Raw genomic sequence first — 26,927 nt, 5'->3', positions numbered from 1 at the left:
ATCGCAGGATATTAGCAATGGCCGTAATGGTTGTAATGTTTGTTGCAGTTGTTGGTAGTTGGTGGCAGCTACTACTACTACCTCTACACGTTACTAATTCTAGATGTACTCGTTCAAGGAGATACAGACGGTCATACCCGCCAAGGATATGGTGGATGTTGTCCTAAGGTACTGATAGATAGGGGAAGGGGGCGTTACATTACTGACTACTATGTTAGTCGGACGCAGCGACGGACTCCTACTGAGGTTCATCCACAGTTCAAGATCACACGTATTAGAAGCTTTTACATGAGGAAGGTTAGCACCTAGGAATCGTCATCATCTCATGGGGTTTGGGGGCATTAGGTGAAGTTCTGTCAAACTACGTTCAATGAGAAGTTGCAGAAGATCCTCGACGAGTTCCCCAAGATTGATGATCTCCATCCTTTCTATGCTGATCTATGCAACGTAGGTATCACTTCGTCCTATCCCTATGGGCATTAGGTATCAGGTCCTCTATGATCGTGATCATTATAAGTTGGCTCTCGGCCAAGTGAAGTCAGTACAGTCTACTGTAGATAGTATTGCTAAGGATTACGTCAAGTTGCTCAAGTTCGCTGATTCACCGTACTAACTATCGTCACTATCGGCCATTGCGCCAACAACAGCCTACTAGATATAAGTGCAAGATGCTGAAGAGAGCTGCTCTAGGTCGTATGTGTACAGCGGTGAAGAAGTTGTCCGCTTCCTTGCAGTATCTCGAGGAGGTCCGTCAGCATCTCTCTCGACTGCCTCAGATCAATCCCCAGACCCGTACACTCATCATGACGGGGTAAGCTATTACACTACTACTACTACTATCATCGACACGAGCATACCTGTCGAAAGGTACCCGAATGTTGGTAAGTCCTCATTCATGAACATAGTCACCGATGCCAATGTCGATGTCCAACCCTATGCTTTCACCACCAAGAGCATCTTCGTCGGGCATATGGATTACAAGTAGTCTCTTAGTAGCAGTATCATCTGTCCATGCTCTCCATCAGGTACACGAGATGGCAGGTCCTTGATACTCCTGGTATCCTCGATCATCCTTTGGAGGAGAGGAATACCATCGAGATGACTGCTATAACCGCTCTAGCCCATATACCTGCTACCGTTCTCTACTTTGTTGATGTCTCCGAGCAATGTGGATTCACCATCGAGCAGCAGGTAGTACTGTCACCTCCCCTCTCGCAGCTTCTTATACCCCACAGGTATCTCTGTTTCACTCTATCAAGCCTTTATTCAAGTCTAAACCTCTATTGGTTGTGCTTAATAAGACTGATGTGAAGCCTCTAGAGGAGCTCAGTGAGGAGCAAAAGAAGTTGATAGCCTCAATCAAGCTGGATGATGACAAGGCCCTCGAGTTCTTACCAGCGAGTTGCCTTAAGAAGGAAGGGTGGGATTATCGAGTGTTCCTCTCATAGATGGGAACTCATTCCTTCTCAGTGTTGATGCTGTAAAGAACCGTGGATGTGAGATGCTATTAGAACAGAGGATTGAGAGGAAGGTAGCCCAAAGTAGTAAGGTAGATGCCATCAAGAACAGGTAGTAGTAGTAGCGGCAATGCTATTGTTGCCTGTCATCGACTGCCCTTCTCTCAGAGTGTACGTCACTGCCACTCGGGCTCGTGCTGACCGTCCGCCTTGTATTCCACAAGGTGTACGGAGTGGAGGCCAGCAACAGGATGGTGATGAAGAGGTAGAGGGTATGGATGATGTCCCTGCACGTGATATCTCTCCTTAGGCAATGCTTGATGATGCTCAAATCGATGACGAGTCACAGATGACTGAGAAGCAGCTCATGGAGCGTCATGGAGGTGAGTACTCTCTGTGGTAGTAGCAGTAGTAGTAGGGAGGATGATAGGAGACCTCCATGTGTAGGTGCTGGTGTGTACAGTGTTGATACTAGGAAGAATTGGGACCTTAAGGACGACGAATGGAAGTACGATAACGTACCGGAGATCATGGACGGTATTACCAGAAGGCGTGGTTCGAGCAATAAGGCTATTCACGTGTTGCTCAGGCCACAACATTGCCGATTTTGTTGATCCTGATATTGATGCTAAGCTAGAGGCATTGGAGAGGGAAGAGGAGGCCCTTATGTGGGGGGATGCTGACGATACTGAGGAGCATCAACGGTATGTGTGTGGGAGCCCATGTAGGGTAGTAACGTGCTTGGTCATTCAGGTGGATGAATGCTAAGGATACTCTATCACAAATCCACAAGAAGGTGGAACAACAGAAATTCGAGAATAGACAGAACAAGAATCGTAACCATTATGGTACTATCCGGAGGCAGCAGAAGCAGACTCCTGAGCAAGTGGCTGAGCATCTACGTGTCATTGGTACGATTATCAGTGCTGATAGGAGATTCATAACCCATGTGTTAGGTAATGATAATGTTGATACAGAGGCCCTACGATCACGGGCTGTGCTCAAGCGACGGAGGTCTGTTGCTGGGCTGGATGCGGAGGAGGAGCAGCCGACACCTGTCGTGTCCACCTCTCTTAATGTAGTACCATGGCTGATGGGGATGGACAGTGATTGAAGAGCGAATCTTTAGGTTGAGGAGGCTGCCACTGCTGAGGTCATCAAGAGGCAGAAGCAGAGGAGGTTGGCTAGGGATGCTAAGAAGGGAGAAGGAGATCATCATATCCCTGAGAAGAAGCCCAAGCATCTATTCTCTGGCAAGATGGGCTTCAAGAGGGATCGTCGTTGAGAACCGCAACAACAACAACGTCATCATCATCATAACAATGTATCAACTATCAACTGCTTGTGTACTCTTCCGATCGTCACCATCCCTCTCGATGTCATCGATCATGGTGTTAGTTGGGAGGCCGGCTACAGTAAGCATCATTATCTGCTCTGTCGTCGTCGCCTTCACAACCCATCACCCTTACGTTACTTGTATCTCTACCACGATAATCTAGAAGGTTTCATCGCCACCCATCATGCAGTGTTATGTTACTCGAGTCCACAACAGCAATAGTGATAGCAACGGTCTAAATGAACTTCACGAGAGCTGAGTCCCTCACTACTGGTATCGGGGCTGATGGTCGTATAGTCTCCCAGGTGATTACTTATCGTCCTACTGGGTGGGCTCATCCTCCCTTCTTCTTGTCAGAGCAAGGATATTAGATCCAAAGAGGATGCCCAACGACAACGGATGCGAGACTCTCGACCAGAGTTCCGGCGGGAATTAGGTGGTATGGCCGAGAATGTCGAGAGCTCTCTTGAAGTAGTGGCAAGGGCAGTCCACAGTTATCGTATCATGGTGTAGGCCACTGCCATAGAGGAGGCAGCTGCCAGAGCCGCGCTAGACCCTGATCAAGTGTCTGGTCATGATCCTATGCCCAAGTTCAATGAGGATGACTTTGATGTTATGGCGAAGGAACGGAGGGCTGCTAAGAGAGTGAGGGTGGAGGATGAGCAGGAGTAGGCTCTTGGTGAGGAGGGTGAGTCATGGAGGGTATTAGGTATACAGCGGCTCTGGCTAGGCAGAAGGCAGCTCGAGGGAAGTCGAAACAGGTAACTGGTGTGACCAATAGCCATTACTAAGATCATCCTGCTGTTGTATTAGGAAGCCCTCGAGATGGCCGTATTGGGTATGGCCTCATCACCGTCCAACAAGGAGGACACGGTGAGGGGGGGAGGGCCATTCAATTGAGTAGTCGTCAATCTCAAGGCACACCACCGGATCGGTTTCACTACTAGTCTAATCGCTGTCAAGGCCAAGCCGAAAGTGAAGGCCTCTGGGAACAACGACGGATCCCCACCTCATGTTCGGCGAGGGACTCAACAGCATAACACTACAAGTAAAGAAGAAGGTGGAGGAGCACTGGGAGGTTTGGTAGCGGGCTATGATAGCAGTGATACCTCCGACGATGAGGACGGCGAATAAACGTACCACGCTAGCAGCAATGGCTACCGTAATATTTGTATACTTACCTGCTGCTCAAGGCATCAACATGAAGCTTGCTTGAGTTCTCCATCCCACACTGCATTAATGTTCCGTCTGATAGTTGATCAATTTTACCTCTATCAATGAGCTCACCAGTTTGGAATACATTTGCATATATCTTCATGCCCTCTGGGGTAGGTCGTCTGTGCCCCTCCCCGTTGTGATATTGCGGAGCCCTTAGGCCCTACTTTGTATGCTCCTTCTATCGGGTCTGCCCTTCTTCGAGCGCCTTGCTGAGGGAGTGTCTCGTATCACAGTGAAGATAGGAAGGATCGAGTTTGGTTGTCTCAACTTGTTCGCTGGAATAGTAGGTCGTGATGTACTCCTTCTAGCTTTACCGTCTTCATCATCAGTCGGCGTTCTTCCTAATCTCCGAGATCATGAAGCTGCAGGACGCAGCTGCAAGGCAGGAGGATTTCCCCTCAGTGGAACTCTCTGATAAGTTTAAACTACAGAGGTAAGTCTAGCCTCGTCTGACCCCATCGTCATGAGCATTCTTGCAGTGACATTGACAGGTGGCGTCATGAGCGTAACTATTGGATATCCCTCTTCGTCCTCACGTTGTGGGTGGTGGCAGCGAGACTCACTACTCTCATCCGCCGACACCGACTCAATAAGAAGAACTGAAAGCTTGAGATGACTTACCTGAGTTGCAAACTCGGATTTGTGAAAATTTTCCCTCCTCTCATGTTCTGTGGTGTTGCTAGTATGGGGGAAGGGCTCACACTTATAGGCATTCGCTCACTTGCCAATATGGAGAACATGGGTGAGGAGGAGGTCCCGCGTGCTTCCTGTGATAACACTAATGCAAAACCGAAGAGTAAAATGACCATGGCACAGAGGAATAGAAAACGATGGCGTGATAGAAAACGGGCTAAGGCAGCACAACAGAACGATGGAGTGAAAAGGGCACGGCTTTCCGGCGAAGGATCAGAGTAGGATAATCTCGGATCAGGTATGGACACGTGTGTTTATATTAGGGGGTCAGCTGCACAGCAGCGCGGCCCACCATTGAAAACTCATCTAGTGGCATTGGGGTATAGCGGTGAAGGGCTGAAGGGGATGCAGATACAGACTAATGAAAAGGGAGAGGAGGTAGTCGATGCTGACTCGTTATTGTGGAGGTATTCAGTGGGCATCCGTTGCTACAGATTCATTCTACCATCGAAGGTATCTTCCAGAAGGCGTTGCTGGCTACCAATTTGAGCACGGAGGAGATACTGGCCGATAAGAAGAAGCTGAAGTTCAGTAGAGCAGCCCGAACTGATAAGGGAGTACTAGATAACCACAATCGTGCTGAATCCATCAAAGAATATGCAGGTGCATGCTGCATTGAACATCCTTGCCCTGGCATTGCCTGTTACCTTGGATAAGACCCTCCCACAGGGGGAGGGAGATGCGACTCGCAATGTATGGACGTTCGATGAGAAGAAGAATGTGAAGGCATTGAATGATTTCCTTGAGCCTTTGAATATGCAGGTGTAAGTCGGTGGGCGATGAGCCCATGAGATCGCCCTGTGCAGATTTGGCATCCAACGCGTATCAAACAAGTTCGATGCCCGTAAACAATGTGAACGGAGGAGATATGAATACCTACTGCCGGAGTTTGCCTTGGATGGGAAGGCTGATGCAGCCAAGTTGGAAGAGGTGTCTTGTTATTAATAATGAGAATTGATGCATTAGCATGGTCAGGTGATGTCACAGTATGTTGGGAAGAATAAGAACTTCTTTAACTTCACCGCCAAAATACCAGCAGAGGATCCCTCGGCCAAACGTCATATAATATCAATAACTTGCCAGCCTACTGAGATCGATGCCAATACCTTCATTCGGATACAACTTGTTGGACAGAGCTTCCTATTGCATCAAATACGGAAGATGATAGGTCTTGCCGTAGAGGTATGGTGAGCATCGCTTCTCAATCCCCATTGCCAATTAGGTGTGTCGTGGTAGTGCCCCTGAGGGGGCCATCGAGGAGTGTCTAGCGGCCAAGGAGAGGAAGCACATCCACTTAGCCCCTGCAGAGGGACTATTCCTGGATAGAGTATATTTCGATTGCTATAATACGGGCAAAACTAATGGGGTGGATACGGTCCCCATCGAGCCTCAAGTTTGGGAGGAGGACATCGAAGACTTCAAACGTCGTGTGCTGTATCCGATAGTGTCGAAGAGTGTGGTACCCAAGACTCGAGAATGGATAGTCGAGAATCTCGCTGTGAATCCATTCACGCTCGTCAATAGCCCAGGTTACGTTTTTGCTAGCAAGGATAAGAGCGTTACATCTACAGAGCAGGAGACTTGCTCTACTTAGCGCAGTGTTCCTCTCACAAATATGCCCCAAGTATTGCGTTCGTGTGTCGGGCGAGAGAAGATCGTCAATTTCTCTGACAAACACATACTCCTCTGCATTATGATGAAACGCCTCATTAAGGCTGATATTCATGCATTGGCGCCGAATTAATCAGTATCATCATCATCGTCAGTATCAACCCTCTTATCTCGCCCTCGTAAAATCGCTGCAACACGCTTGGCATCTCGGACAAGAGCTCTCCTCATCTCCAGTCGCACAGACACAGGAGTTTTGGCTCGCATTCTCGTACTCATTGCCTAACATTGAGCATTAATACATACATTACCTATTCCTCCCACCTCAGTAGGACTCGGTGATCCTCTGTTCACAGGAGGCTGCTGAATAGAGGGTCGCGGAGGTTCATCATGTCCAGTTCCAGGTTCACGACAGACTCGCGGTGTACCCCGACCCTGCAAGTAGGACAATGATAGCCACTGTGAACATGTCCCAGCTGGGGACCTTCTGGGTATCAGTGATCGCTAGCTGGTAAGGATTCCACCGACTCTCATCCACGATGCTATACCCAGGGGGGCGAGGGTCCGAGAAGGGTATCCAGGACTCAGACGGAAGAAAGTGTGATGGACAGTCAAGTGCCGCCGGAGGATATGTACCCTGTGTACTCAATGGGAGAGGAGATCTAGCCACTGATGCAGCTTACTTGGTGAAGGAGGCGTGTCTCCACATCCTTGTACTTCTCAGCGACCTCATTGGCCGTCAGCTCAAGACGAGCAATGCGATCATTGAGCTTCTGAATCGACAAGGCATACGACATCATCCGGTACACTGTTTGAAAGGGCTCACGGTTAGCTGCACTACGGCTTCTATATCGACCACTGGTGTCGCCACCGGTGATGGGTGCTTGACAATGGCTGTTACCTACGAGCCGGCTGGGCGCTGCTGCGCTCTTCGTTGACATCCTACTTGGCTACTATCCTGTGGTCCTCCTCTTATCGACGCGCGAGCCTCCCTAACTTCCCTTGGGCTCCTCACCACTGATTCCAGTACGAGCTCTGGTGACACGGAGGTATCCTTCATAATGGGGGAGTCATCCCCCTCTAGCCAGGCATCCATAACAACTCCTGTTTGGAGTACTGTAGGAGATGTTTGAACTTGGATATGGGAATGCTGACACAAGACATTAGAGTGGAGGGTCATATCGACAAGATGTTCATATCACTTCCTGTAAGGAGGAGTCCGGGTTGGAGATCTCCTCATCCACCATTTTTGACGGTGACGACTCGGGTGACATCTGAGACACTAGGTTCTGCAGTATGGGAGCACGACACTCACCAACAATCCGCAGCTATCCGCTTTTATGCCTGAGTCATAATGATCCTCACGAATAGCCTCCAGCGGTTGATCAATTGTTGATTGAAGGATCACCGTCGAAACAGGAGAGGTCTGCTCTCCGGCTTCTGCTGCTGCTGCTGGTGCTGGTGCTGGTGCTGGTGCTGGTGCTGGTGCTGGTGCTGGTGCTGGTGCTGGTGCTGGTGCTGCTGCTGCTGCTGCTGCTGGTGGTGGTGGTGGTTTAGTTCCATCAGCATCCTCCAACGACAGAGTAGGTGCCCTCGGTCGGGCTACTTCCCCGAGGCTCGTTATAGAGGATAGATCCGCTCCACGCTCCTGAGGGGGGACTACTGCAAGAGCCGGCCCCTAACACAACCCACCGCGTGCTTCTCCTCTTCATATCCCACATGGACCGAGCCGGACATCGCCCCGTTTACAGTGAATGCTTCTAGCTCAGCTATCCTCCTGGAGAGCTCCTGAGTGGGCAACTAGTGGGCCCAGCTCAGCTAAAACCACGTACGTCAATCCTTCTCATTGTAGTATCATCATCACAGCCATCCTCCATATTACGACAACACTCTCTCGTTATACACTGGGAGTTCAGAAGAATAGATTTTGGAGAAGTTGCCTCAACATACAACGCCGACGTACCAAGGTGTCGTCTGTAGGATCGTCATCCTGCACCATATCATGTCCGTTGCCTCGTGTACACTCGAGAGCAACAGAACCCTTCTGGACATCTGGTTCTTGCCTCTCTCCATCCTCCGAAACGCCCTGGTCGCCTCGATTATTCTGACCAATGATACGAGGTGGACATTTATCCGGCCTGTATTCGACTTGCCCCATCGGCTTGAGTGCTCACTTCGGCGATCACACTGAAGCCCTTGGGTATCTTCCCAGGCCCAACTTGCAGCTCATTCTCTATTGTCGGTGTCGTCTCCTCCATAGCAGGCACCGAACCCGAGGGTATAGCCTGAGGAGCATAAAGGTTGTGCCAGTGATCGAGAGCCTATCTCCTCACCTGTCCTCCATCACTGACTCTAGCCGTATCATCTCTATTAGTGAGGTATTTCACCTTCTCATCCATGAGGGTGAGAACACGGAGTAGAGTTTGCGCATCTGAGGGTATCGCAGCATAACAATCCCTGGGGCACACGGACCTGTTACCAGCATACGGTACACGATCGTAATCGATATTAACGCCATCATCATAATTCGGGTGGACGGGAGGCAGCATGACCTCCCCCTCATCCTACAACAGAAGTCGATAGGGAGGGTCCCAACAATAAGGTAGTCCTACCTCCTTCGAGGGCGGCACATCCCCCTGGGTTGGGTCTACATCTACCCCATGGTCCTGGGTCATAGCTGAGTCCATGCCTGTATGCACCTTGTGAACATGAACCCATGGGCCGATAGCGATAAGATCATCCGTAGTCATACTGTTGGGGATTGACTCGTACGAATAGCCTCCGATAAAGGCCCCATACTGTCAAACACAGTCCTACCATTTTCATTATAGCCAACCTCCATTGTGTTCTGAAAGGCGTTAGAAACTTTACGAAGACTCAAGGGTGTTGGAGAAGCGGCGGGCCTATCCTCAATTTGGGCGTCCCATCGCCTCACCACGACGTCGTTGGTGACAACGTGATGATTCTGTTCAGCCTTTTCGGGCTCATCTCCTATCAGCTTCTCATCGCACTCAGTGTCCATGCCAACTTCTTCTTGATTCTCGACTTGGTTAAGGACAGCCTCCATAGTAGCACACGGATGGTCCTGAGCATAGCAACAACAGATACCACTGGTTTACGTCGGCACCCTTACTTGAAGAATATTCGGACATGCACTCTCAACTGCCTTTTCTAAAGCACTAGGGGTTGCATTTCGAGCCTTATCTTGTACAGTGAGTGTTGGGTGCTCATCCTCCGTCAACGTAACATCCCGTGGTTGCGCCACGACCTAGGCGCTAGTAGTGGGAGACATTGAGAGCGGCCAGGCTACATCAGCGTCATCCGCAACTCCTTTCGAGTGACCTTCCTTGCTTGTGAGGTGCTTTACTCTCTCGTCCATGAGGTTTAAAGCACGCGTGAGAGTGAGCGTATCTAGGGTTATGATACTTCAGCGCCCACTCTCTATGCATGCACACCACACTACCGCTAGTCGTCATGCCATCGTAGTCGATATCAACAACAACAACTTCGGCGTTGGTGGGGGCACCCGGTTCGGCCTGCAAGGGTGAGGCTCGGAACAGCATAGCAGCGAATGATTGATGAACGATAGGTAGGATGGATGACGTACTGCCTTCGAAGGTGAGGTCCTCGCCTCGACACTCTGCTCTCTCTCCTCGTGGTGATCAGCCGGAATGTTTGGATCGACAGTTTCGCATTCCTGAAGGAATAGCGGGCACCTTCTTGGTATTCAATGCTCTAGATGTTGTAGGAAGTTGACAGGATTCCATAAGTCTGCTGCTCACAGGTTTCCTAAGTAGTCACCTATATCTCTTCAAGAGCTAGGGATAGTGTAGGCTAGCTCAGGCTCGGAGAGGCGAGCTCATGATCCCCTTAATCAAAGTGAACAGAGTTATCCATCGAATGTCTCACCGGAGTAGTAAGATCAGGCGGCGGCTGCACTGAAGCCAAACCTTGACGAGGGCGTTGGTATGAGGGCACTTGGGGTAAGTTGGAAGGTTGGGAGACGGGGTGAGGGGCCAGCACCTCCTGTCGAGGTCCCATCCGCTGTGGGGTCTTCGTCTGTTGCCGGTGGCGGCGGCCGCGACGTGCAGCAAGGGCATCTTCAAGAGGATGCCGGTTGGTTGATATATCAACGAGTAGTTGACAGGTGGCCAGTATCTGGGGTGATAACTGGGGGAAAAGGGAGAGGATGAGGAGCAGCATCCTTACAGCCCCACTCCATCCCGATACACAGTCTACCAAGGCTTCCATGCGGACTAGTGCATTATGGGACAATGCTGCCAGGTCACGGGATGACAGGTCCAAGGCTACTCGTCCAACACCATACCTAAGGCATGGGTATGGAGGGCTGATACAGAACCCCAAGCATCCCACAGTTGATATTCCCCCTGCCACAGTTCCACGACCGCCTGTACTTTAGGTGGCTGACCACCGCTCCTCCCGCCCATCGTGTCGTCGTCGTCGTCCACTACCAATGAGCTATTGATGATGATAGCAAGGTCATAGAGCTCCGCATCCCCATGGTATCCATAACCATCTCGAGGCGCATGCAACTCTTGAGTAGCTGTACCACTGTCACCACCCTTAAGTCGGACAATCAAATCCTCAGGGAGGGGAGGTCCCCCATCAGCTGGACTCAGAGACTGCACTCCCATGTACACCCATATGTCATCATCATCATTTGGAATTGGGCGAGCAATTGTCATCGGTGTTCCGGATAGACCCTTCTTCGCCGACTTATCCACCACCGGTTTCTTCCGCCCTGCTCGATTCTCCGACTTCGGTGTAGCCTGGCGTTTCGGTCGTCGCTGAGGGAATTACTCAAGCTGATAGTCATGATGGTATGGCCCACCTTGGGATCTCTGCTCTTTTTCGGAGTACTACCACGCTGCCCTTGTTGCTGTATTCGATGACTTTCATACTTCACTGGCCCATCTGACTCTGACGCCCCACTGTATGCTCCGCGGTCCAAGGCAGCCTGTCTATCGAACATGGGGTCTGCAGCTAGAAGCTCTGCCCAGTGGCGATCAGAAGGACGGGTCCCAGAGGATGGGAGGAATCCAAAAGGCTCCGAGTAGACTGCAGCCAGCTGTAGAGCTGTAGACACACAAGTATCCTGCTGTTCGTCGCTCTCAGCACGTGGCAATGGTGCCTCGGGAGCAGCGGCGGCGGCGGTAGCAGAAGGCCTCGGTACTCCTTGTGGGGATGGGTGAGCTGGATGCCCTATCTGTGATGGGTCTCGGAGGCTGGCTCCTGAGTCTGAATGAAAGAGGTATAAAGAGAACAGCTAGAGGCAGTGGTCTTTTACTCTGTCGGAAGAGCATAGACCCATCATAAGGCCCACTATTAGTGGAGGGAGTAGGTCCATCTAATACTGGAGAAATAAACCTCGAATAAGAGGTTGGCGGTGTTGGCCCCAGAAGGTAGGTCGGCGAGGGGGCAGGGAGCTCCATCACAGGTGGTGCTGGGCGGTAGGTGGCGGAGGAGGGATATTGCCTCGACGGAGGGTGAATTTCCTGACGAAACTAACGATAATAATGCCATCACGATAGTTCCTGCACCCCGTAGTTAGCCTCAAGGAAGTTGCCATAGGATGGAGTAGCCCCACTGGTATGTGGTGGTGGCGAGAGGGTTCGAGGGCTACTACCGATCGGCGGTGCTCTGAATCGAACAGTCGACTACTCATGCGATCACCGTGCGTGGACAGTGCTCTCACTTGTTGGCTGTAGGACCAACTACCGCTACCCGGGAAGATGGAGGACGGGCGGCAATGGGGAACTGATGCGGTGTATTGGTCTTCCAGAGTACACTAAGTTTCACTCGCAGCTTCCGGGTACTGGCCTCTCCGTGAGTGTTATGAAGAGGGAAGCACCTACAACGGTGGCGATTACTCTGATGGTCCTCACAATGGGTGAAAGCAAGGATCAGATATGAATAGTTCGTCTACAGCGAATGAGGGAAAAGAGTTCAGAGCTGGAGGAGGAGGATAATAGAATCCACAATCTCCTCAGCGTATTGATCACCCTTCAACCCGCACTGCCATAGTCCCTCCCGCCCTTGCTTCTGCGACTGCTGGCTGTAGTGGTAGCCTACAGGTGTGTGATACTTCATTGGTGTTGGGCTCTGATGATGGAGTCACGGCTCGCAGGGATACAGAGCGTGCATCTGAGCATAGTTGATCCTAGTGCAGATAGGAACAATACTGTTGGCTGAGCGCCGTGGACTTACCATTCAGGTACTTGAGGAATTTAGGTGGAGTGCATCGGATACTGTAGGCTATACTTGATTTATCAAAAGGTGTTGCAGTATTGGCGGGCCTGATAATGATGATGATAGGTTATTATAACAACAGCATAATACACTCTTCATTACGTGAGTAACAGCTGCGTGCTGGGGGTAGCGCCCTCCTTCGAGACCGGATCACCCCACCAAACAACACGGAACTTTACAGCTGTATTGCCATTGGGAGGGTCTCCCTCCTCCCCCTTTCTCCATCCATCCCTCTGTTGCGGAGGGATGTCCACTACCTCATGCAGTTCCAGGGATAAGATGCCATAAACAGGCCCTGTGACACTTGGTGGTAGTGATAATTCCGGGGAGGGATCAGAGGCATTGGCTGCAGACGCAGTGGGAGGCATCGATGGACTGGGGGGATGATGACGATGATGATGACAGCAGGTACCCATATTTACAACACCGAGCCATCACTATAGGGGCAACTACGCTTGATGCGGAGTTGATAAAAACAAAGATATGATGAGAGCGGAGGAGAAAGTGCCTGTCGCTTCCATCAATGGAGTTATCATAATCTCGAGTCTGTTCGAGTGCCATTCCCGTCCGAGTGCTCTGCTGCTTCTCAACCCTGCAACCGCTTGAGGGAAGCTTCTATCTTACCGATGTTGATGCGGATAAACATTCCAGCCAACAGTCCAATAATACCGTTTATACTCATAACCTAACAGAAAACAACAGTAGTAAGAGTCGATGTTAGTGTGGTGCGCAAGGAGAGGATAGAGCTGTGGTTACTGTATGAGGCGAACGCTATCTTTAGGATAGGAATTCAAATGGGCCCCAAGAGCAGCAGAAGCTGATCAAGTTGTTGCCGTAGAGAGGGCTTCTTCCATCTGCTATACCCCTCTTGGAGGCTCCCTACTCACTATGAATGGCAGTCTATGGGACGGGTCTACATCGAGCATGTAACCTCCCAGTAGTGGGCCGATGACCATACTCAGGTTCTGGGTGCTCATTACCATCGCATTCACATATCCTACACACAAGTGGGACACATATTAACTCCGGAAGCCTCCCGCCATAATCAGCATCATCGTCACCCACCTCGCTTATGGTTGGGTGCTATTATCTTGGACACTACTGGTAAGGAGGCTAGAGCTAATGTATTACCTACAACAACGAAGTAGGAGGGGAGTGGTACAAGGGATTATGGTACCTAGACTGAGGCAGTATCCTAGCACAACGGTAGGACCTATACTATGCTGCAGGTATGCTACACCAATGATTAAAGTATGGCTGAAGCATCCGAGACTGGCTACTGTCGCTATATTCCAGCACCTGATCATGTATGTTGGAGTACAGGAGGTACGGGTGATGGTTGCTGACACTACTACTTCGTTAGAGGGATGAATACGAATAGATTGGCTACAAGGGTGACCAGGCCTTGTGAAGCTAGGATGTAGCCAGTAGTGTCCGGTGCGAGGTCCCAAGTAATAGCACATATTAGGGGTAATAAGGTGATCCATGATGAGAAGTTGAACTGTATTGTAGCACCAAGTATGATACTACAGACAAGGACACTCCACCATTCATACGACTTCATATATTCATCCGTCTTGGATAATGTTGATACCCCAGGAGGTTGTTGTTCGATCATACCGGGTGGCGTAGGTCGACAGGTGGCAGCTGCAGATACCACGAGTGTTGTAGGAACTTGATACAGATCGAGGGACTCCGAAGATTCATAGGTCCGATTATGTCGGCGATGGACGACCACTGAGGACGATGCATCTGGTAAGGGTTCCTGTGGAGTGGCAATCTGATAGCAGGGCCATAGGGGAGGGGCTCACTTGCAGCCACAAGCCGGCTAGAAGGGCCACAGATGCGGTGACGATACATGCTACCCATAGAGGGGTTTGGAGGCTTATGGTAGCCAAGACCTGAAGGATAGCATCATGATCAGCATCCATAGGGGAGATACACTACTCCTCCTGCTCCACCTGCTAGGCATTGACTAGCTGCCACGCATAGTCCGATAAGGGACGAATAAAAAGGCATTGCTGTTGGGGTCACCTGATGGACTTACCTCCCTACATTAATACTGATGGGATGGACTACCGTATCAGCTAGGTATGCTAAAAGGACAGGTCTGGTACCACTGAATAGGCCGCCGATGAATCGAAAGAATACAAGAACAAAGAAGGACCATGCCATGGCCTGAGCAAAGCCTCTAGCCTGGACATATCTATGGGTAGTACCTGTCCAAAATAGGCAGCCGCTGTACCACTGAGAGCCCATAGAATAACTCGGGCTCTACCATAGGTATCCGACATGGATCCGAGTATTAATGAAGATATAAATAGTCCAGCTCCGTATCTAACAACGATAGGCTCGGTGGTGATGATGATGCCAGGGAAGTCCGGAGATGTGTCTGTAGTACGATGACATCAAAAGTGAGTTGCCTGTCCCCGAGCTCATCGAGGTAACATTGAAATAGATAAGAAAGTAATACCCTAGCGGTGCTAGGAGGGTGTATCTGAGTAAAGGAAGGAAGTCTCCCTAATGGAAGAGCCCTTCAGCCTACCCCATGAAGTCGACGATGACGGTTGAGTATATAAGCAAGAAGTCGAATAACCGTCGACGATCAGAGGGGGATTGACGGAGAGACCCACTAGAAGTGGGCTCGGTGACGTGAGCTCCAGCTTGGGGAATTAATGGGAGGCTTAGGTCACCTGATATAGGGGGTACAGTGTATGCAGGAGGATATGCTATCACCAGTGTCTGGTGTTGGCTGATTGTCAGCATTGTGACGAGGATACTCCCCACGCCATGATCTACCCATGTACGAGTAAGACTGATCAAGTATCCAGGTTGTTCGAGTACCTTTATCAAACCCACACGCCGCCGCCCAGGCAGCCCCATTTCTAGACTGACTAACGCAAACATTACACGAGTGGTTGAATAACAATCACAAGATATACTCATGGTATATCAATGGTAGAAACTATAGAGGGTTGATGATTCTTGAGGGAAGTAGAATTCCTCGATACCCATACTACGACTGGTCCAGGCCTCGGCAGTGCAACTAGTGAGCCTTCAGAGATATTCTCGAGGACGACATTAGTCACCAGCATCATCTTCGTAATCAGAGCATAGAGGGAAGCGACTGAGACTGGATGAAAGACTGACGGCCGAGTTCTGTCTGCAAGTCCTGTCCTAGTTCTCGATGTGATGATACTCGACTACACTGCAGTGTCGTATCCTCAGCTTATGGGGAACACTCCCCTATCTCTTTCCCTTCAGCGATTTCGAAAGTCGCCTAACGACAACGCTCAGGTTAGGCGTGGGCATAAGTCACGTATAATAAGTGACCTAATCTCAATCGCGATGAACAGACCCCTCCCTACTGCGGTGAACAACACAACATATTCGTAGTGCCACATCAATATCTGACTTATCCGTCCAAGTAGTACGACTAGAACAATTAGAAACTGCCTCTATCGTCGTGGTCATCAAACGCCATAGCCAATATTGTTAGGCAACAACATTTACTGGGAAGCAATGTGGTTATTAAGGAATCGGAGTCCCTCGTTATCCTCATCACCATAGTTGGTGACGGCGACAACAGAGGCACCAACAACCTTGCGAGGGTTGCCATCCTTATCGATCTTGCATAGGCCAGCCCACTCGCCGAGCTGCTTGTTATCAGGAACCTCAATCAGAGGGACGTTCTGCTCAAGGCAGAGGGCCTGGATGAGCTTCTTGTAGTTATCCTCGTTACAGGAGGAAGCAAGGAAGCACACCTGAAGAGGAAGGATGAATCTACATGGTGATGACCCACCTAGGAGTGGTGTATCGAAATTATATATACCCATCTTACGTTGGCACGGCTGGCCTCCAAGGCCTTGGCGGTCTCGTGGAGACCCCTGACAAGACCATCAACGGCGATGGCATTCTTGAGAACACGACGGATGGCAGAGTTAAGGTCCGTAACTGCCTCCTCGACCTGAGATACAAAGACATACTGCCTTCCTCCATCAACAGACTGCCTCCTCGACTACCTCGATAGGCTGGTCGATCTCCTCAGCAGCGTCGATGTCAGACATGATTATGATGAAGTGCTTGTTATTGGCAAGTTTGGATACCAACCACCCGTGCAGCTCTGTGGAAAATCGATCAAACGATCGATTTATCGCGCATGTCCAGTGCGCCTGTCATGGAATGCTGTACTTTAGGCGATCTCTTCCATAACAAGTGTTAGGACACCTCTAGCAGATTGCCCGACGATACGATTCCTGCCCACTACTAACGCTGTCGTTAGGCCCGTGGGGCTGCAGCACTTATCCACGTGTGGAGTCAACCCTAACTTGGCACTCCTGTATAATGGAGAGAAGCCTCAATGGTGTCACCGAAGCTGTAAACTGCATTGTCCCCGGCCTGTCATAGTCTCCACGGTAACGATCTCGTTTGCTTATGAGCTTGGCGAGGGAAGGCGAGAATACCGGTAGTAGTAGTACTACCTACACAAAGGCTCAGCATGGGGTTTACTCACCCTTTACCACCCTTCCTTAATGTCATGCCATGGTGATTACGATGGAGAGGCATAGTCCTGTGATGTTGATGAGCAACTCCATACCACCATACATCCACCCAAGATGCCTCAAGCACTGGGAGCATGTATCGGTAATGAATGTGCCCTAGCATCCGCCCTATTTGAGGGAGTATACGATTTTCGTATAGACAGGATATACCCGGACGCATAGGATCACTATATTATCATTCACGACTTGATTCCTATTAATTCTAGCCACTTCCGTACTCGATCGAGGTTGCCTGGTTACTTCCCCCATAAGTTATGATTCATAGCTGATAACGACAGTTACTGTGAGCATGGTCATACCAATCCCCGCCCTGCCACGAGATAATGCTGAACCTACTGATTTCGCCAAGGAAGGTAGTACGTGGTGCAGGATGTATAGTATTGATGGTCATCATCATCAGCACGACCAGTGATGGTTATCCTTATAGTTCTACAACTGACATTGGGCTCTTGTCGGCTATATACATTGGATATCTTTGGTGGTGTATGGACCATTGTATTAGCATGCTTTGGTATATGGGCTTATGCCGGGAGTAGAGGACCTTATATGAATGACGTCATGTAGGAAGATCCCTTTTCGTCATGGATGCCCTTCTCTTAGGTTCTGGGGCCTCCTCACGTTTTTCTGTATGTGGATATTCGATCTTATCATGTTCCTAGAAAGGGTATTTAAGAATCATACACCGCTATTTATAAGCAGCTCTCCAAATGAAGGCAGTTCCTTCAAGTAGTGTAGAGCCTGATTACTCTCTCATATGTTGGTCATTTAGGCATAATTTCGCTTCGTCAATACTCATAGCCGCACTCCTAATCGATATCTCGATACCCCTCTTTGCTGTTGTATTATACAAGGTAACTTACTAACCTGTATTATATAGTACCGCTGTCCCTAGGAGCGTCGATCTAACTGGGAGGCCCACCATATACTCCACACTGATACATCATCAGTGACCACACCTTCTACCCGTACTACCTCACATGGTGCTGCCGCCAGCTTTACAGCCTTCCAAGGTCTCATAGGGCATAGGGGAACTCGAATGATAGTGTTTGGGTCAGGTAGAGGTAACAGCCTTGGAGAGTGATAGTCACTTGTATGCTACCCATGCTTAGTGCAACTTTGTCCGTACCAATCTAACTGTTGTGTTGAAACTGTTAGTGCTCAATGTGATATACAGTGATGATAAGATGGCCGTCCATAAGCCTCATGGTAGAACACTATTCATATCCCTACGTGCTGCATTGCATGTGGCATTGATATCATTCATACTGTGTAACGACCTACTGCCTCGATACAAGGCTTACATTCCTCCCATGTAGATATAGCCCAGTCGCCATGGTTGGAGATAACATGTGAGGAAGATATCTATGCTGCTCCTGTAGAGCATGCACTATTCGGAGGGGACGAGCATCTTAAGGCACATACTAGCGGTCATTCCCTCCCCAATGGTAACCAATATTCCGTCATTGTTCTTCATACTGATATTGTGGTCTAAGGTCTAACCCAACGTGACAGACTGGACTCACTCGTAAAGACCTATGCAGCGATGGTGAGGGCCTTCGAGGAAGTAGGCTTGGATGTATTCCTCGAATCAAGCTGCCTCATAGGGTAACGTCAAGGTTTTCCCAATACACTCGATAACTGCTGTCCAGGTACGTCCGTCATAATGGCAACCCCATACCATGGGATATGGATATTGATATAGGTTATTATGGATTCGATGGACTACGATGATAGCATCTCTCAGGTTTGCTCCAAGATGACTGTCGTAGAGTATTCCCTGGGGGTAATGCCGAGATGTATCATAGGATATCGGCATTACTAGGGCCAGAATATTCAGTGGATAAGATGGGATGCGACTGTGGGGATAGCTGTGAAGGGGATGATGGCAGGATGGTACTACGTTGAGGCCTATTGACAGTACCATCATCACTCTACAGGTTGGACATGTTGCGGACAAGGTGACAGGATTCGGTGTTGATATATTCTCCTATGCTACGGTTACACCCGATGACCTACGTCCTTGGCAACAGCAGGATGGTGGCCGATGGCTAGAGAGGGTAGTAATGGATTACAGCTCCTTCTATTCGTTCGTATTTCATTACGGATACTACCGAACTCCCACCTGGCCTAGTGGTATTTGATATTGTCGTCTATCATGTTGGATGCTTATAGGTAAAAGACCGAGATGACTACACCTTCCCAGAGGAGGCTTTACTCCCCCTCCAGAGAGCAACATTCGCCGGTACTAGGCCTCTACTACTACTGCTACCAACTGTTCTATAAACTCATCATACAGGTGTGGATGGTGTACTCCTGCCCAATAAGCCTCGTCTATTCTCTAGCTACGAGTATGGCAGTAACCTTGAGATACATCCCTTCCCATGGGGGTTCCTAGCGTACTCTAGTATGCACGCCTTGGGATACGCTATAGTTATATTGTAATGAGTTTGACCTCTACTCCTACCATCACCATTTTCCATACCGCCAGATACCTCATTCTCGAGTTCCCCGACTCGTGGAAGGACAAGAGGCTTCCTTATTGGTTTTACACAGCGTTATGCCTGGCTGTACTCAGAGGAGGCTTCCAATCCCTCTCTGTGTGGGTATTAGTCAACCTCATGCCCTGTACTATCTCTCACCATCGAACTTTATCGAGATCCCTACGGATAGTCTTCAATATGTATATGGTTTATGTATTTCGAATAGTGCTCAAGTCCCTATGGGCTCAATTGATGGAGATATTTGTTAATGGTGTTCGTCCTGATAAAGTATATACAATATGCATCGGCAGTAGTAACTGTTACGACTTCCATCTCTGATGATCTCCATGATGCCTATACTTCCCTCTCCCTTCTTACAGCATCATCTGTCGATCCTCTTCGCTCACCATTGCTCGATCAATTCGCTAAGAACTCGTTTGTGCGTCTCGTGCAGATTTCGTTGAGTTCATGGTGTAGCCATGGTATGCAGTATCCTGAATTCTGTTTAGGTTTTCTCATCATGCATCGAGACCCTACCCCTATCGTAGCTGCCCTTTCTACAGTACTATTGAGCACCTTGGGAGCACTCGGGATTAATAGCTATGTCCCCAATGCCTATATGGATGAGATATTCCACGTCCCTCAAACACAGGCGTACTGCTCGGGTCACTTGAAAGAGTGGGACGACCACATCACAACCCTCCCTGGGCTGTACTTCTGGGCTGCTGGTACACTTCACCTCATTGGGGTATCTTGTACGACCGCTAATCTCCGCCTCTTCATGTCGATTATCCCGACGATCCTCACGGCTGCCATAGTAACTTTGCTCACACCAAAACGGCTACCACATAGAAGTATTCGTGTTATCATAGTGCTCCTATATCCGACAATGTTCTTCTATAATAGTTTGTACTACACGGACACGGCCTCGACTGCCCTGGTTCTCGCTACTCTATACCTTCATGTACACCGATGGTATACTCTGGCAGGGTTGGTAGGTGCAGCTAGCGTCCTTTGTCGACAGACTAACATTGTGTGGCTCTTTGGTATGGCCCTACATCACTGTTTAGTCGAGGGACTGCTGCCATGCATCAGAGCTCGTAGGGGTAAGGCTTTATAGGGGGAAGGCACTTCTCATCACCTTGCAGTGATTCTTTCAGTTGACATGCACCGTCTGCTGGCCGTGATCGCATCCCTGTGGACGTATATTCTGACGGCTCTCGGATTCATCGCTTTCCTCCTCTATAATGGATCAATAGTCGTGGGACATAAGGAGAATCATGTGGCTTCATGGCATTGGGCACAGGTAACGTGTACATATCATTGATAGATAACTGAGACATTCGGCAGCTGATAGGAAGATGCTACACTATTGACTAACTCTCGTCTATGGTCCTCAATTCCCACACTCTTCAGATACCATACCTCATCCTAACAGTCACTTTCTTCATGGGACCTCTAGGCTGGTTGAGTACGATACGATCTGTCATTAACGGCGGCCCTCTGAGACCTATAATGGATACTGGGGTTATGACCGTATCCTATCTCATGCTACGCTTCGGGACTATCGTCCATCCTTTCCTACTCGCTGACAATCGCCACTTCACATTCTATTTATGGAGACATCTACTTCGTCACTCCACATTTAGAATTGGTGTACTACCGCTTGCAGTTATGGTCATTGTCCGAGGAATCGGCAACTCAGGATGGGCAGTACGCTTCTTCCATAAGACCGAGAATAAGATTGCGGTAGCCCCGATTGATTCAGCGGATAGGCATCTCTTTTCCGAGTGTTCAGGCCGTAGTATTCGCCTTATGTTGCGTATTGGCCCTAGTGCCGTCTCCCTTACTGGAACTGCGATACTTCAACATTCCCGCGCTAGGAGTATTGCTCGTGTATGTAGACTGTGAGGATAATGCGACCAAGCTCTGTGCTACTGCTGCTTGGATGGCGCTGATTAACACATTCGTAAGTCAACAGTATTACTCGATGAGTCGTCCCGTATACACCGTACTTTCAGTCATTGTGGATATTCATCCAACGACCTTTTTTGTCACCGGCGTCAGGACAACTAGAACGTTTCATGTGGTGATTCTCATTGTATGTATTGTGTTACTTTCAAGTATACTTCTGATTGGATTATCACTGGGATCACATGCTGATAGACATATACCGGCAAACCGTCATATACCATCGATGTCAGATGCTTCCAGCGATATATCCGTAATTATTGAGGAATTTCATACTCTAGATAGAGTAGAATGCCACGAGTACTCGTTCGAGGTTTGTCATCGTCTCAAGGAGTTGTCAGTTTCTATGTGGAAAAGTGCAGGTCATGGACAATCACTAGTCAACCGCGGTCACTCGTAGGATAGTAGTAGAAAATACCCATGTTGTGTTACTCTTCCTGAGATGCTCCTCCGGAAAAGGCATTAATCGAAAGTCTCAGGATAACCAGCGAAAGGATTATAAAGACACATTCCGGGAGGGTGAGTTCGACGTATGATGACGGTACTGTCGTCTATTGGTAAAGAAGACTCTTTCTAGGACTTACTCAATGCAGAGTGGTAATGCTATGAAAACGTTCACATAATACAAAAAATGTCCAGTCAGTACTCGTTTTATTCGGCTTTCAAGTATAACAACATACAATGGACTGCTCGTTCGGGCCCTATTGAGGATATTTTAAGTCGTCATGATGAAGGCTTGTTCGCCATTCATTCACGTCCCATTGCCGGCACAGTGGTACCCCGACCCTCCTCAGCCATAGCGAGACCAGAGCTGCTATTGTTGGTGGTCCCTGGCTGCAATGTACTACTAGATGGTGAGCCTTGTACGATAGAAGATGGTGATGGATGAGTATGATGGGTATCATCGTCTGTAGGAGATGGTTTCAATGTTACATCATATTCATCAAGATCCTTCTCCTCATAATATGACATTGTACTCTCAGCCGATGCTAACCGCAGAACCCTATGGTCTCGAGGTGTAGTAGCAGCAGCCGAGTGGATAGGCGCTCTTCCGAATGTTGGCTGACAACGAACATCATCACTACCTCCGGGAACATCAATTCTCACAAGAACGCATTACTATGACGGAAAAGCGATCCCACCGTAAGCTTTGAAAAAACGTGAGAATAGCAGCAGCATGTGCTCAAAAATAGCAGCGACGGACAGAATATCAAATGGAGGAGGAGGAGCATTAGACTCTATGTGCTACAGTTCAACGTCACTCATTATGGATAATATGGCATTCCCTATTAGTTTCACGATTACAGTAGGGCTCCCAAATCTCAACCTGTTTTTACCGAATCGAAGGGATTCTCTCCAATGGCACTTGATCCTCCTCCTTCTCCACCACCACCGTCACCATCATCAGGTACCTCTTTAAGCCTGTCAAACTGGGCTTCCTCATTAGTGTACCTGTTGGAGTGGTCAGCAGAGTGCATCGATCCAATAAGCGTGAGCTCACCTTATCCGTAAGGTAGAGTATGTTATTATACCAGCGATAGATACCGTCACAGCAATCGCTTGACGTAGTGACAACCAATCATCAAAGAGGACCACAGACATCAACTGGGACGAAGACGATAACGGCCGTTGTGCGGTACGAAGGCTTACTATAGTAGCTACTTCCTTGCCAATGCCCGCGATACATAGAGTTAGACTACTGGTCACTTCCACGAGACGATACTCAGTGAATAGTAGGAGGAAGGCCAGAGCTGCTGTAGCACATATTATACATATGGGTAGAACCTGGCGGACGGAGATAATGCAGCTCGCTCGAAAACGATTCCTCACGATATGTTCCTCCCCCGAAGTGTCTATGGGCATAGATAAATGAGGTGCGTCCAATATGATAGCTAAGGGTAGTAGAGCAAGAGCCGATACAGGCTGTGTGAGGTACCTATGGCAGTAGCATAGTGAAGATATTGCACTTGAGCTATTACATCAGTTGTAGTGCACTGAACTGGGTGCACTGGGTTTGGACCAACACCCAACGGAATGCTGTAGATAATACGGCAAGTGCTACGAATAGGATGCCCAACCAGTCGTCCACTCGCATACCTGGTAGGGTAGAGGTTGGGCTACATATACTAGGACTAGTCCTCACCAGGCACACTAGACGATATTGCGACCATTATCGTCAAGGCACAAGCCATTATCGGCCATCGGAATTTCTCGATGCCGAAAAGCAACTACGGTATCATTGGAGATACATTCTAGAAGCGTGTTGTTGTATTACCCCGACTAGATAGGTTACCACAACTGCACTAGACTTTACTACGGTCATCGCTGTGATTGATATCCTGGAGTACGATAGGTTCGAGAATCCAATGTCTGCTGCGGCGCATATAGCAATCGGGATGATACTGAGATGAGGAACTAATACAGGTGAGATGAACCCTGACTATTACGCTCTTATATAATCCTTAGCGGAGATGACAGGCCTATCAAATTTAGCTGGTAAAATAGCGAATAGTAGGTATAGGACAATGGAGGTAGTTGAGAAGTGTATAAAGGTGACGATGAGGGGGAACTTTACTCCAAGGTTCGAAAACAAGTATCTGAGTATCACGGATGTCGCTAAGAGTCGTAAACTGTACGCTTTCGAGGGTGTAGCGCCTGATTGAGTAAACTATTATTACTGCAAAAGTACAATAGCAGTTTAAAACTATAGGCGCTTTGAGTATTATAAGTCTTCAACACATACGCCTGCTAGCAACAACCCTGCTGAGTAAATGCTATTAGTTGGAAAACAATAGGATACATACTTATTCAATGCCGTTATCGACATACTTGTAGCATACCATCCCAATATTGCTAATGCCACTCTGAGCACTTGTTGGCGTGGGTCAGATGTCGAAGGAGATGCAGAGGATGTGCTCATAGTATGTTACCAGTTGAACAGTGGTACCCAAGTCCAGGGCATCTGGCTCAAACGTGAAGGACTGACAGTGGCAGCAGATTCGGATAGTGCTTACTAGAGATAAACTCAACAATAATCATAACAAGAGACAGCAATAGATCATAGTATACCAGCAATCATGTATTCACACTTAGGGCAGAATAAGGCCTGTGAGGCTGTTATAGTATACATATCCTTACTACGGAATATACCACCACAGTTCGGGCATTCTACCTACGTATTATGCATCATCACGGCATCCCTACTCTCGATACTTGTACTTTAATAAGATGGGAGCCTGCCTTCTTAGACCCCAAAGACTCTTGTGCTACGTGGAGGTTACTTAGATTCCCTCTATGTCGCCCTGCTGCTGGACTAGGCCCCGGTATCGCTGCTATTGTATCATATTCATCATTGGTATCATTCCCAGGTACCTGATACACTAGCATGACAGTTGAATTATAGGAATGAAGTATGACCGAGGCTGACGGTGGTGGCGCTGTGATGTTGGTATCATCCTTATCTGCCCTTCGCGAATATGGTACCATCTGACATACTACCGTGGGACACAGTATGTAGTAGTAGTGCGGAATCGTGCCGCATGATACATCAGTTCCCTCTCCGCCTTCCAAACTCCTAGTAATCCTCTCGACTTCCTCTTCACGACGCAAGGCTGCAGTAAGTGATGCCAATAGGCAGGTACAGACAGAGCATACGCTGAGTACCGCCACGCCAATATAGCTGGATGTAATGATATGAGGGAATTGTGTCAGACAACAATCCTACAGGATGAGAGGCTTCTCACTACACTCTGTGAAAGTTGCGTCACATTCTCCTTGGCATCGTGTGGAGTACCTCATACAATGCTAGTAAGGTTAGTGATGTATACTTAGGTTTGGGAAGTACTCTTCCTCCTCACTCCCTAGATCTAGCCTCTCTTCTTCTGTTAGTGTAGCAACTAGTTCCTCCCATCTACCATGTAGTAGGGCATTCTCATAAGCACACCGAATGTCATGTACTTTCTAATACACGTATCAGAGCATATTGTATCCTCTCGTTGACAGGTACTCCCTTCTTCTGATGCCGCCACTATAAGAGCAATGATAGGTAGTAACAGGAGGACCTGCCAGGCATCATCATCATCATCATGGACCTCATGTCAAGCATCCACCGTTACTACAGTAATAGCAAGGTGGAGGGGCCACTGCTCCTTCACTTTCCTACTCCTTTGGATCCTTTCGAGCTCAGCAACGCTCAACATCGACTTACTGTGAGAATGCCAAACTAGGAAATAGATAGCTAATACAATGCAAGACGGCTTAGAATGATGATCTACAACACTATAGGAATGAGAGTAGAAAGGACGATAATGACATATTCAGACAGTATCAGGTCCAACAATGAACCCTGGTGGGTCAGGACCTCTCTTGTCGAAGATATACACCCACTCTCGTACGTTTGAGTACTTTAATTGACTTCTCCCACCATCAGTGTTAGACTACTATCTGCCCATTCGACCAATCTGGATATACGAGTGCCATGGGAGACCCAAGGCCCTCATAAGTGCTGGGCATCAGAATAGTTCCCCTTATTGCCACCCCGCTTTTTGAATCGTCATCGCATAGAGTTCTCAGAACCACTAGTCATGGCCACTCTGCGCTTCAGGTGAGGATACCTCTCTCCAAGATAGCCGAGTATAGCATTGGGAATATGCCAATGTACTGTAGGTGATGGCTGGATAATGGTTAGCTACATATTAACCAATGCCAAGAATAATACGAACAGCGTCCACCGAAGAGAACATCACTACAAGCATTGTCGTGGCAGCCTATAGTATATCTCTGCATATCTCAGTATATTTCTTCGTAACTGACCTCAGCAGTATGAACCTTCTCCATTGGTAACCATGCCTCCTTGGATTCACCCATCATTGTTAGTACCCCGTTTACACTCTCCTCCACTCCCTCATCAGTCCAGTACTCGAGGCATCACTCACGTCGACTAGACCCTCTCCGATGCTGCTGCTACGTCGGTTCTCTTGCCACCGGCATTCTGATAACACTATGATATACCCCTTGCCAATTCAACCATCCACAAGCCTACTAACCGAGCTTATGCGAACCCTCCCCCACTCCTCAAGTCATCCTGCTCCCTTATCTTGCACCACCCAAACCATCCTGGAGCCCTCGTCATGGGGCTCTCCGAATAAATTATAGCCATCCCTAGATGATGCTAGCTGTTCAAAGTCTGCTGTTCTCTTGTCCATCGGTAATTTTCCCGATTCAACACGTATGCGTCGATGGAAGTAAGAAGAGATTATCAGTACCCATCGAGATGCTGCCACGACCTCTCATACTACCACTTACGTCATTCCCGAATAGATCTCCATAATCG

The 26,927-nt window shown here is 48.8% G+C and overlaps 11 protein-coding genes across 11 annotated transcripts; 5 read left to right on the top strand and 6 right to left on the bottom strand.

Moving 5' to 3' along the window:
• The first annotated feature begins 38 nt into the window (after positions 1-38).
• Pmar_PMAR005112 (GTPase, putative) lies at positions 39-2,951 on the top strand. Its single transcript, XM_002786365.1, has 16 exons — positions 39-168; positions 219-297; positions 346-447; positions 491-606; positions 656-811; positions 868-981; positions 1,026-1,191; positions 1,236-1,420; positions 1,471-1,569; positions 1,626-1,722; positions 1,768-1,840; positions 1,905-1,994; positions 2,047-2,161; positions 2,211-2,368; positions 2,414-2,535; positions 2,587-2,951. Exons 1-16 carry the CDS (start codon positions 104-106, stop codon positions 2,740-2,742), a joined length of 1,893 nt encoding a protein of 630 aa, XP_002786411.1. The 5' UTR covers positions 39-103; the 3' UTR covers positions 2,743-2,951.
• An 81-nt stretch (positions 2,952-3,032) lies between these two features.
• Positions 3,033-4,614, top strand: Pmar_PMAR005111 (hypothetical protein; the record flags this gene model as incomplete). The annotated part of the gene is made up of 8 exons (XM_002786364.1): positions 3,033-3,098; positions 3,151-3,264; positions 3,307-3,461; positions 3,503-3,554; positions 3,607-3,666; positions 4,169-4,294; positions 4,341-4,444; positions 4,491-4,614. The coding sequence occupies 8 exons, from the start codon at positions 3,033-3,035 to the stop codon at positions 4,612-4,614; spliced, it is 801 nt and encodes a 266-aa protein (XP_002786410.1).
• A 126-nt stretch (positions 4,615-4,740) lies between these two features.
• Positions 4,741-6,298, top strand: Pmar_PMAR005110 (tRNA pseudouridine synthase A, putative; the record flags this gene model as incomplete). Its single annotated transcript, XM_002786363.1, has 7 exons — positions 4,741-4,922; positions 4,968-5,082; positions 5,139-5,261; positions 5,308-5,468; positions 5,511-5,634; positions 5,680-5,886; positions 5,927-6,298. The coding sequence occupies 7 exons, from the start codon at positions 4,741-4,743 to the stop codon at positions 6,296-6,298; spliced, it is 1,284 nt and encodes a 427-aa protein (XP_002786409.1).
• Positions 6,299-6,718: 420 nt separating this feature from the next.
• On the bottom strand, positions 6,719-7,112 carry Pmar_PMAR005109 (hypothetical protein; the record flags this gene model as incomplete). Its single annotated transcript, XM_002786362.1, has 2 exons — positions 6,719-6,820; positions 6,996-7,112. The coding sequence occupies 2 exons, from the start codon at positions 7,110-7,112 to the stop codon at positions 6,719-6,721; spliced, it is 219 nt and encodes a 72-aa protein (XP_002786408.1).
• A 347-nt stretch (positions 7,113-7,459) lies between these two features.
• On the top strand, positions 7,460-7,964 carry Pmar_PMAR005108 (merozoite surface protein 2, putative; the record flags this gene model as incomplete). The annotated part of the gene is made up of 3 exons (XM_002786361.1): positions 7,460-7,519; positions 7,599-7,606; positions 7,715-7,964. 3 exons carry the CDS (start codon positions 7,460-7,462, stop codon positions 7,962-7,964), a joined length of 318 nt encoding a protein of 105 aa, XP_002786407.1.
• A 477-nt stretch (positions 7,965-8,441) lies between these two features.
• Pmar_PMAR005107 (hypothetical protein) lies at positions 8,442-9,875 on the bottom strand (the record flags this gene model as incomplete). Its single annotated transcript, XM_002786360.1, has 8 exons — positions 8,442-8,597; positions 8,646-8,743; positions 8,792-8,876; positions 8,925-9,110; positions 9,149-9,397; positions 9,446-9,580; positions 9,623-9,723; positions 9,776-9,875. 8 exons carry the CDS (start codon positions 9,873-9,875, stop codon positions 8,442-8,444), a joined length of 1,110 nt encoding a protein of 369 aa, XP_002786406.1.
• Positions 9,876-10,221: 346 nt separating this feature from the next.
• On the bottom strand, positions 10,222-10,470 carry Pmar_PMAR005106 (hypothetical protein; the record flags this gene model as incomplete). The annotated part of the gene is made up of 1 exon (XM_002786359.1): positions 10,222-10,470. A coding segment is annotated over one exon (249 nt), but the record flags the coding sequence as incomplete, so codon positions are not given.
• Positions 10,471-14,297: 3,827 nt separating this feature from the next.
• On the bottom strand, positions 14,298-14,876 carry Pmar_PMAR005105 (hypothetical protein; the record flags this gene model as incomplete). The annotated part of the gene is made up of 2 exons (XM_002786358.1): positions 14,298-14,483; positions 14,802-14,876. 2 exons carry the CDS (start codon positions 14,874-14,876, stop codon positions 14,298-14,300), a joined length of 261 nt encoding a protein of 86 aa, XP_002786404.1.
• Positions 14,877-15,979: 1,103 nt separating this feature from the next.
• On the bottom strand, positions 15,980-16,667 carry Pmar_PMAR005104 (pseudouridine synthase, putative). The gene is made up of 3 exons (XM_002786357.1): positions 16,605-16,667; positions 16,424-16,549; positions 15,980-16,346 (listed from the first exon to the last, which is right to left on the bottom strand). Exons 1-3 carry the CDS (start codon positions 16,647-16,649, stop codon positions 16,092-16,094), a joined length of 426 nt encoding a protein of 141 aa, XP_002786403.1. The 5' UTR covers positions 16,650-16,667; the 3' UTR covers positions 15,980-16,091.
• A 766-nt stretch (positions 16,668-17,433) lies between these two features.
• Positions 17,434-22,131, top strand: Pmar_PMAR005103 (hypothetical protein; the record flags this gene model as incomplete). Its single annotated transcript, XM_002786356.1, has 15 exons — positions 17,434-17,497; positions 17,545-17,704; positions 17,745-17,870; positions 18,138-18,205; positions 18,461-18,589; positions 18,638-18,749; positions 18,794-18,846; positions 18,889-19,037; positions 19,082-19,201; positions 19,317-19,386; positions 20,134-20,352; positions 20,785-20,930; positions 21,041-21,373; positions 21,423-21,593; positions 22,075-22,131. 15 exons carry the CDS (start codon positions 17,434-17,436, stop codon positions 22,129-22,131), a joined length of 1,977 nt encoding a protein of 658 aa, XP_002786402.1.
• A 211-nt stretch (positions 22,132-22,342) lies between these two features.
• Pmar_PMAR005102 (conserved hypothetical protein) lies at positions 22,343-24,537 on the bottom strand (the record flags this gene model as incomplete). Its single annotated transcript, XM_002786355.1, has 11 exons — positions 24,400-24,537; positions 24,043-24,192; positions 23,871-23,997; positions 23,739-23,823; positions 23,575-23,692; positions 23,426-23,531; positions 23,246-23,380; positions 23,097-23,200; positions 22,933-23,047; positions 22,529-22,657; positions 22,343-22,429 (listed from the first exon to the last, which is right to left on the bottom strand). The coding sequence occupies exons 1-11, from the start codon at positions 24,513-24,515 to the stop codon at positions 22,343-22,345; spliced, it is 1,272 nt and encodes a 423-aa protein (XP_002786401.1). The 5' UTR covers positions 24,516-24,537.
• Positions 24,538-26,927: the final 2,390 nt, after the last annotated feature.

This window comes from Perkinsus marinus (genome assembly GCF_000006405.1).
Source record: "Perkinsus marinus ATCC 50983 genomic scaffold scf_1104296931384, whole genome shotgun sequence".
Classification (NCBI taxonomy): domain Eukaryota; phylum Perkinsozoa; order Perkinsida; family Perkinsidae; genus Perkinsus; species Perkinsus marinus.
Note: the sequence above shows the minus strand (reverse complement) of the source record. Positions and strands in the feature narration are given on the sequence as shown.

Bases quoted from the DNA above. Each gene is read 5' to 3' on its own strand.
- Pmar_PMAR005112 (XM_002786365.1), top strand. From the start codon at position 104: ATGTACTCGTTCAAGGAGATACAGACGGTCATACCCGCCAAGGATATG. The intron at 982-1,025 runs GTAGTCTCTTAG...GCTCTCCATCAG, and splicing joins GTCGGGCATATGGATTACAA to GTACACGAGATGGCAGGTCC. The intron at 1,841-1,904 runs GTGAGTACTCTC...CTCCATGTGTAG, and splicing joins GCTCATGGAGCGTCATGGAG to GTGCTGGTGTGTACAGTGTT.
- Pmar_PMAR005104 (XM_002786357.1), bottom strand. From the start codon at position 16,649: ATGTCTGACATCGACGCTGCTGAGGAGATCGACCAGCCTATCGAG. The intron at 16,550-16,604 runs GTAGTCGAGGAG...TTTGTATCTCAG, and splicing joins AGATCGACCAGCCTATCGAG to GTCGAGGAGGCAGTTACGGA. The intron at 16,347-16,423 runs GTAAGATGGGTA...CTTCCTCTTCAG, and splicing joins TGGAGGCCAGCCGTGCCAAC to GTGTGCTTCCTTGCTTCCTC.